The sequence below is a fragment of the Scleropages formosus genome, chromosome 1 (assembly GCF_900964775.1).
Source record: "Scleropages formosus chromosome 1, fSclFor1.1, whole genome shotgun sequence".
NCBI lineage: Eukaryota > Metazoa > Chordata > Actinopteri > Osteoglossiformes > Osteoglossidae > Scleropages > Scleropages formosus.
This window is the reverse complement of record NC_041806.1, coordinates 42,938,757-42,948,569: the sequence shown is the minus strand read 5'-3', so window position 1 is coordinate 42,948,569 and position 9,813 is coordinate 42,938,757. Positions and strand designations below refer to the sequence as shown.

General features: G+C 41.9%; 1 protein-coding gene across 1 annotated transcript in view; it reads right to left on the bottom strand.

The window, feature by feature from the left end:
• Window positions 1–1,699: 1,699 nt before the first annotated feature.
• The window catches only part of LOC108929368 (heparan sulfate glucosamine 3-O-sulfotransferase 5), a 54,698-nt gene continuing 46,584 nt past the window's right edge, over window positions 1,700–9,813 (bottom strand). Inside the window, exons 2-3 of the mRNA XM_018743832.2 lie at window positions 4,372–4,513; window positions 1,700–4,065 (exon numbers count right to left, since the gene is read on the bottom strand). Of these exons, the coding sequence (XP_018599348.1) occupies window positions 3,135–4,065; window positions 4,372–4,478 (1,038 nt within the window). The 5' untranslated portion in view covers window positions 4,479–4,513 and the 3' untranslated portion in view covers window positions 1,700–3,134. The remainder of the gene's footprint in view (window positions 4,066–4,371; window positions 4,514–9,813) is intronic.

Here is a 9,813-nt window from a genome sequence, read left to right as displayed (position 1 = left end):
TGCAAAGATTAATTAAAATGGCCATACACCTCCGCCCAGGCTGTAAATTAAGCTACAGGAGTAGAAACAAACACATTCTGTTGGAGGCATTTCCATACTACAGAACACAATTCATGACATTTTCACAACAATTCAACAGCGCAGTATAATTAGAACTTCGGGTTAATTAATATTACTTTAGAACTGGTAGATGAAATGTGAATGATATGCCTTAATTTAATTTGTTTTCAGTGCTATAACTTCAAAATCATTTTGTTGGGGGCAATGTAATTTGGAGCGAAAGCTTTAGCAAAACCGGAGTTAGAGCACAAATACTAACCCTGCTGCAAGAGTTGCACTTTTATGTAAATGAAATTGAAATTTCAAGAACCACCCACTGACATTTCACAGCTCAAAGGACAGACAGGAACAGATCTTTCTCCTGGTAAAAACTCCTCCAACAGAGAAAAAAATTCAAGAAAATGTTTAATCGAAATGGAAGCAAGTCATATCCACAACCTATTTGTGAAAAATTTCCATTACATGGAAAGGAAGGTTAGGACTGTAAATGAAGGTGAAAATGTTTAAAGTTATTTGAAGGCATTTGAAAACTTTTAATTAGATAGATAGATAGATAGAGCGAATTAGCTGCCTGGGTAAAATTCCCCATAACTAAATACAGTAGGTCCCATACTTCTAAACTTTTGAGTAACAGACTTTATGCTGTTAAAAAATCTTTTGAGAAGTATTTGGGTTTTTTTTTCATAGAGCTAGCATACAATTGAAATTGCGCACTAAACCTTCACCGATTTCGCGATTCGCCAACAGATAGCAATCGTGAATAGTAACCATTCTTTTAAGTTTGCCAGCACCCTTTTCTGGCTCCGGCCACGGTTCGCATACCCAGCCAAGGGACTCAGAGCGCCCACGTGCTTGAAAGAGGTGCCCCAGTTCATCAGAGGGAAGAGGATGGGAAGGAGAGAGTTGACTGCTCTGTTCCCGTCCAAAACACGGAACTGTCATGTTGTTGACGTCTATATTACATTTAGGAGACACTTCTCTCCAAAGCGATGTACAATTCAGAGTAAACAGAAGTGCGTTTTGCCAGAGACAGATAAAACGTGATTTTCAAAGTCACTTAATCTGGTTACGCTTGTTTTTCCTAGTGCACTTTGCATGAGAAATTAGAATTAGAATTAGAATAGAAATGTAGAATTTATTACAAGCCCCTGGCTCACCCCATGTCACATTTAATTAAATTTTTAAGTAACAAACCAACTCTTGGCCCCAGTTTAGTGCACAACTATGGGACCCTCTGTTCTAAATAAGTCCACATACAGTAGCATTATTCTGGACTACCTCAGAATAACCCCAAAGCCATGTTTTTAAATTATTTTCAGAATGTATATTTTATTAAATCCAGAAAATAATTTTCTGCATGTGTATATATAAACACATTGTACATAAGACCAGAAACAAAGAACTGTTGGAAATAATGTGTTATGGCACTTTCGTGGACTGCATGATTAATTGTAGACATGACTACACATCCAACAGGGCACATATTCAATGGGACATGAGACCACTCTGCAAAAGATGAAGTAGCGCACTGATTTCCATGCAGTTTCAGAAAACACATCTGCCTCATGCCAACGAACGGTGCCTTATTGACCTTCGGGTAAATGTTCACTTGCAAAAAAACAAAAGTGAGGCAACAGTATTAAGAGAGACAAGCTGATCTTGTTTATTTTTTTAATGCACAGAATTTGCAGGAATATTAAGAAACACAGACTCTTTAAGCTCAGACCAGTGTTGAAATGTTTGTCTTCATCCTGTTTGAATTAAAGCCTTTTTCGTAGAACTATCATTATACAAAAAACAAGACTGTCTGCACATATTCTTCTCTGGTTTTAAAAGTCTTGATTTGTGTAAAAATAAAAGAAATATATAAAATAAAAAGTATAGTATTTGTTCTTCTTTCTCACATTCCATGGGGAAAAAAAAAAAACATAAAATTAGTTATAAATAAAATCCTTTCCGTTTTGTCACACTGAATTAGTACTGAATATTGAATTTTTTTAGTTTTGTTCCAAGAAATTTTAGTACAGCCCAGCACCAGTGTTTTAGTATTTTACACTCCAGAATTTAGTTTGAATATTTTTGCCTTGTAGGGAGATAATGAAAAACAACACAAAATACAGCAAAACAGAAGAATAAACATGTTCTGTAAATGAGCATGAGACCAGTAAGCAAGGAGAAAAGCAAAAAATATGTGGTTCGTGTGGATTGTCCGTAAAATAACGCTGAAATAAATGCTTGTTGCATAATCTTTACTTTGCTACACATTTTTTGTACTGTGATTTTCCTTGACTTTACCTTGATCCCTTTCCCTGGTGTGATGAAATAATATTATGCTTTTTTAATGACTTTTCTTTTAATTCCGTCAGGAAAATGTATTCTCTCCAGCGCTTTGTAACAAAGCAAATGCAATCAATTTTTTTTCTAGAACAAATAAATTTTCGATTTATTAAATGAAATAGTGGACTCAAATATAATCTTTATCCTTCAAGGCACACACATGCACACTGACGCACACACAGACGAAAACACAAACACAAAACATGACAATGAATGGGCCCACTTGTATGAATTTTGTATGACTCCATCCGAAGAGAACGCAAAAAAGTGCAAAATAATATAATCTGACCGGCTTCTTGTGAGTTCCCGTCACCTGATGGGATGTGATACTGTTTTCTCTAATGGCCTTAATTGTGCAGCTGCGTATCACGTTTCAAAAACGGTATGGCCTCTCTCAGTGTTTCCAGCGTGCACTAAAGTAATCTATCACGGGCACTGGCTACAGATGAATGCTGCTTAAATCAGAGGATGCCAGGTCTGAGTTTCTACTCGTGGATGTAAACGAGAAGCATATGTAAGCGTGGTTACTTACACAAGCATGTAAGCATGGTTAGTTCTCGCAAACTTTCACGTATTTATCGACAACGTAACACTGATCCCATCCCATATTTGGTCACCTCATGATGCTTTTCAGTCTTAGTTTCAAGCAAAGTGCTTTATTATTGTTTCGAAAAGAACATTTCTGAAAATGCCAGAGTACCAACTCCCACAAAGAAGTTTGTAAATTTCTGGTTTCCTCAGGGCCAATTAAATGTCCTCCCGGTGATCTGGTAAAACTTCTGATTGAAGGGGTGGAAGAATTTCCGCAGCTTGGCCACCACTGAGGGGTCCACCTCTGGGTGGGTGCGACCTTTGCTTCCCGCAAGGCACTTGTTGAAGACAATGTTAAAGCGCAGGCAGTAGAAGCCCCTGGTGGCGTTGAAGTACAGGTTGTACTGACTGATCCGCGAGGGGAGGTTGAGGAACTTCTCCACCAGCTGGAGTTCTGGCAAGGGGTTTGTGATGAGCCGGTCCCCATCCACAATGTGGAACTGCTCCACAGGAAAGTACTTGAGCCAGCGCTCCAGGTGTTTGGTGTATATGCTGGTCCGTACCGCTTTATACTTGGTGTTCACCTCGCAGGTGCCAGCGTCGATGGCCAGCTTCTCAAACTTGTGGTAGGTCTTGTTCTTGCGCTCCTTACCCTCCAGCACCTGGGTGTAGTCGGAGATGGCGCGTGTGGTGGGCTCCCGCACGATGACGAGGAGCTTGATGGAGGAGTTCATCTTGAAGATACGCTCGGGGACCTCCTCCGTGATGAAGTAGGCTGGGCTCTTCTCGATGGTGATCTGGTGGGGGAGGGAGTAGGGCATCTTCTCACGGTACCAGTCGATACCTCGGGCATAGTTCTTGTCGTTGTCAAAGAAGTGGATCTCCTGGGAGGCCTTGACCACAGCCGGGTGCAAGTTGAGCATCTCCAGCAGGGCCCGGGTGCCTCCTTTGCGGACCCCGATGATGATGGCTCGAGGAAGCTGCTGGACCAGGTGGTGAAGCAGGTTCTGCTCCTTGGTGGCATTGCCCCTGCGCAGCTCGTGGAGCAGACCACGCTTGTACTGCAGCGTCCGCAGGGGGATCTGCTCATGGGTGTGGGGGGCCGCTCTGCTGTCCACGGGGCAGATGGGCTGCAGCCTGGAGACAAACATACGGAGTGGGAGCGCAAAGAAAGATTGGTACTGGAAATAATCAATAGTCATAGAAAGGTCTAACAGCAACAAACAAATTAACTTTTATCGTGCATTTTAATTTTACCGATAACTGCATTTTTTCATCAACTTTTATTTCTGTTGATTGTCACACATTATTATTCGATGTTGCAAAAGTGATTTTTTGCCACTTGCCAATGTGTCGCCAATCTGATACCCTATGAAATAAATTTTTTTCCACATCTATAGCAGCTATCCCAGAGCAATTCCAAAGTGCACAGTCGGCACGCACCTCTCCAGGCTCCCGACTCTCGCCACGAGGTAGAGGAGGCTCCCGAGAGCGAGGCTGCCCAGCACGAAGAGCTTCTGTCTCAGCAACGCCGGCTGTTTGAACAGCATGGCCCTCCATCAATCTTCAGGACTGTGTCCTCGGCCTGCGGACGGAGCACAACACGTCAGCTGCTAATCACCGCCGGGACTCGTGTGGCCTAATGTTTATTAACACGCTCTCCATCAAGTCCTACAAGTGATTAGACCACACTGGCTGAGGCCCGGAGAGTGCCGCACATCCATTAGTGGCTGGGGGAAATGCGTCTATGTATATATTCATTTGTATATACAGGCTACCGGGTCTCATTGCATTATTGATCTGCTGCTGAAAGTAGAGGGTCTGGCTGTCGCAGCACAATGTGTAGGGCTGAGGTTTGTCAGTTTTGGAAACCGTTTCGTGGGAAGAATTCTTTTGGCGAAAATGTAGATGATATCATATGCAAGTTTTGCTGACATGTACAAATCACGCGGTTCAAAGTACAATCCAGTTCCTTAAGTGGTCTGCGAATTCAGTAGCTCCATAAAATACTATAATAATTTTTCATCTCACATCAGCTAGCAGTATGCACCAGGTAACCAGGTGTGTGCTCAGAGAAATAGCTGCGTCTGTGAAAATAAAATGTCGTAATAAGATGCTCCGCGAAAACAATTGAAAAAAAAACGGATCATAGGATATAGAAGTCTGTTCTTAAGCAGCCACAGCTGGCTGTGCATTCAAGTACTTTCATTTTCAGTAGGAAAGGATCTACAATATTCTTGGTTTGCTTTTGTCTTTAAAATGCGTTGGTTACATTGTGTACACATTTTCATGAACAATTTAAATGCCATAAATATTATAACTTGGTACTAGCCCAGCTAAACGGAAAATTTCTTTTTTAATTACAGAATTTACTGCAGACAGCGGATTTGATGTCCCAAGTATCATAAAAATGTCTGTCAAGGAGGATTCATAGCCATGTGCACTCATGAGATGCACCTGCAAGGGGCAGTATCTCACTGCTCAGTGGAGTTCGGAATCCATGCTATAAAGGAATGCTTTTTTATTGAGGGGCTTTCATCCTGCTTTGTGCAAAAAGATGACTGCGGGGGGAATAAGAAAGCATACACTCCTCCGATCAGCTCTCAGCTGGGGGAGAATGACCGAGACAGCATAGCTGCGGCCTGTTTGGAAAGCAATCGCATTTACTGGTATCCCGGTCGAGTCCTAGGGCACCGAGGGCATCTGCGGAAGGACCACGGACGAGGACCTGTCTTCCGGAGAGTGGGGTGCTCTCCTTGCATGATGCTGGACCAAGGCATGTGACTGCCTTCCTGGACAGAGACCAAGAAGTTAAGGCATCTTTTAAAATAACACCACCCCCCCTCTCTCTCTCTCTCTCTCTCTCTCTCTCTCTCTCTCTCTCTCTCTCCATCCCTCTGTCTACTGCATGCATATTTACACGCTGCCAGTCAAAAGTTTGAGTACACTTCCTGGATACTTGTTTTCATATCTATGTTTTCAGTCCAAGTCATTGGTTTCCGTCGTCCTTCACTTTTCTTCCTGGCCAGAGATCTCCTGCACATTTCGGAGGTATGTTTTTGGGGTTGTTACCTTGCTGAAACGTGATGGATTGCCCAAGTTGTCACAACCTTGATGGAGTGGTATGCTTCTGATGTGTCCCATGATAGCCATTCTGGATGAGATTACCATGGACTCTGTGACTTCAGACCATGACACTGCCTCCTCCATGCTGGAGAGCAGCAACCACACAGGCACAACTCATGTTATCAACATCTTCATGTCTTACAAATTAACAGCAGTTGTACCTACATATTTCAGGTTTTCACTCTTCAGTTCATAATGCCTCCATCACCAATTTTCTGTGTTTTTGGCCCAGGAAAATCTGGTGTAAAACAGGTGTGCTGAAATATTTCACTGGTACCTTATATATATATAACTCTGCTGTATATGATCAGTGTCTATATATAGTATATATATATATATACATATATATATGTACAGCAGAATTGCCATAGACTCTACAGACACCACAAACATGTGTACTCTCCCCCACCACAGATCCACCCAACATTCACATTACAATAAGACATATCCAAAAATACTACAGCAGATGGCTGCTATCATATCTAATGTAATGCACTTTCACTAATACACTGTATAATGGGCATGTGGAGTGAGGCTGCTGTACTGGCTCCTGCAGTTACTCAGAAATAAGTAATATTGCACTTCCTTAGCATCTCAAAGGGCTGAAGCCAAGCAACTGTAATTTCACTGGTATGTAACAATACCTTAATAAAATAAAAAAGCCCCCATAGCAAGAGGCCGACCCCCTGTTTTCGCCAGTTGTGTTCTTTCAGTGAAATGGGAGTTTTCTTCTTGTGTTGTATCAGTAAGATACTACTGCCTAGTGAGTCACTGCTCACTGAATATTTCACTAAAGATCAAGACCTTGGGATTAAATGTATTGTTGAGGGTTTAACGAATACATTTTTGAGTTCATGAGCAAAATATTCAATACGTATATCCACTGCAGGTAAACAAAACCATAGGTACTAGGATTAAGTTTTGAGGTATTTGGAAGCATGCAGACTTCCTTCTGAATAGTACTGTATGTCCGTTATTACCACTACTCTTAATGGACGCTTTATTGCTGGAGGCAGACTGAATAGACTGTACAGTATAGACCAAATTTCTTGAACTGCAATAGAGTACCGTCCTGGGTGTGTCCCCTCCCTCTCCAGCCTTATGCCCTGTGTTGCCGGGTTAGGCTCTGGCTCGCTACGACCCCGCTGGGGACAAGCGGCTTCAAACTGTGTGTGTGTCTGTGTGTGTGTGTGCGTGTGTAATAGAGTACAATCGAAAGTTTTAACACACTGGCTTGACACTTGATTTGCCTGCACTGAAAAACACAGAAACTGGACATCTGAGGAGTGAAAGCAGGTCTTATGAACCAATAACTCACAATTTAAAATATTTGGGTCCAGTTGTTGCCAGTGAAGAAGGAAAAATTCTAACTAATGATGAGGCCATAAAACATTGTCAGTTATGAAAGTGGTTCCCAGTAAGAGTATTCAGACTTTGCACTGCTTCTGGAATTAAGACAATAGTTTTTTTGACCTCAGTGTATTACGGAAATTTCTTCAGCCTTGGTAATAGGAAGGTGGTGAACACACACCAGGACATTTTTGCTCCGAAAGAATATTGACAGATTATTGGTTGGCAGAGCTTTGGGGTAGACAAGCTATAAACAATATTATATATATGAAAATATTCAGCTGCTCATGCTTTCAAAGAGTCTCTCCTTTCTTTAGAAAGCACTTCCTCGCACCCCCTTTTCACCTGTAATCACAGCGCTATCTGCAAATTCCTGCTGATACTCTGGACAGCTGGATTTACAGCAGATTGCCTTGCACAAGACTCCCGTGAAAATCAGCTGTGATTTCTGGATTCTTTTCCAGCTGCTAAACCCTATCTGGTTTCCGTGGTGACTAGACCGAGTCTTCTCCCAAAGCACGAGACAATCGCTCTGCGATCTCACGTGGCAACGTCGTGTGACAGGACTAAATGCAACGTGTACTTACACAAGCAGAAACTGAGAGCAGAGTCATAAATAAGTTCTGTTCCCAGATCTTTTGACTTGCCTGAATAATCAGAACCCAACAAAGATGTCTACTCTGCCATTTTTTAATGTGGACAGCCCTCAGAGGAAGAGAAATGAAGCCATCTTTCACATAAATCAAACAACCGAGGCTACACTCCATCCAAAAGGAATAAAAATTGTTTGCCAATCCATGGCACTAACAAATAATGTCGAGAAGACAACGCTGCACGTGCTTTAGAAGTTTCTAGTTTAAATGACGCCAGCTGCAGAACATTTGCCCAAACTCAAGTTCACGTCAGGTTGACAAACAAATACACGGAACAATAACGCCAACCCAAGGCTAGAGGGGTTTCTCAAAGTCTTCGGAGGGGTTCCCGTTATTATTATTAATCCCTGCATTGCTGGCAACTTTGTCCAAGGCAAATTACAGTGTTGGGTTTGAACAGTAAGTTACTAACAATTATTTGCTCCATTATATAGCTGTATAAATTTTATAGTATAGAGTGCTGCCGCAGCTGTGGGGATCCAAGCTACAGATGCTCTGGCTGCAAGGTAACAGCGCTAACCACTTTGCCACCTGCTGCCTCTTGTTTTTATATTCTTTTGCTTTTACCTCACTGACAGAAAAAAAAAATCCATAATGATGCAGAGGAATATTTGCGTTCTTGGTGGCAAACGTTTAAAAGCTGTCGATAAGCAACCCGAGGCTTTGAAATCCATGTTCGGTGCTGTTCGGTTCCTCGCCACTATTGGCCCTTCTCCTTTCAGACCTAATTTAAATGTTTATTGTATGCAAATCAACGTATAAAAGAGCGCACTCCGTGTTTTGCTGAGCTGCCGTCAGATGAAGAAAAGCTTGGCATTTGCTGTATCATCAGAAAGACAGACACACGAGGGCAGGAAGGACAAGTCGTCTGGCTCCGAAGTGAAGAATGAAAACACATTTTTACGAAGGAAAGCAGGAGATAGAGAGTCTGCTTGCTATTGTATACAGCGGACAGCTACATTCAGTGAAATTGCTACAATGTTTTTTGTTATTTATTCATTTAGCTGAGAATTTTGCCCAAAGCACCTTATAATGTTAGATTTGTGTGCTAAGCGACTACAATTACTTATCAATTTATAGAGCAGTGTAATTTTTTTACTGTAATTCACTGTAAGAAACATACTGAAGGGTGCTACAACAGGAGGCTGGATTAAAACCCTGGTACTTTGATTGCTCTAACCAATATGCCACCTGCTGCCCCTAGAGAAATTTGGATCATCTCTGTAACTGTATTTAAGTTGTTTTCCAATTATATTTTTGTAGGCCAACATTGATAAAACGAATGCATGTTGTGACGTTAATATGTGTTTGCATTTTTGACAAAGAGTTGACTCACTTCTTTACAATTATGATGCATCTGGAATAAAAGGTGATTCTAGTACTGAAGGACAGCTATAATTAAACCTGTCAAAATAAATTCTGTCAGGTAATGCTGACACCCACAAATATAGGCCTAAAATGCATATGTCTGTGTGGATTTATAGAAGCAGTCTGTCTTTTGGGCGCATGCTGGTGTCATCTGTAGCACCACCAAATGAAAAGGGGTCTGCTTATTTGGGGTTCCCGCTGTGGCGGGCTAATTACGCGTCTGGTGGAAGCCTAATTCCGGGGGTCCCATGCTGTGGTCGCAGTAAAAATAGAACAACACAGAGTCATCTCTAAGGACACAGTCAAACATCTAAGTGCTGACGGTTAGTTAACATCAACCAGAGAAGCTGAGCCATAATATTTGAGTCACACGTATTCACAAAGACAG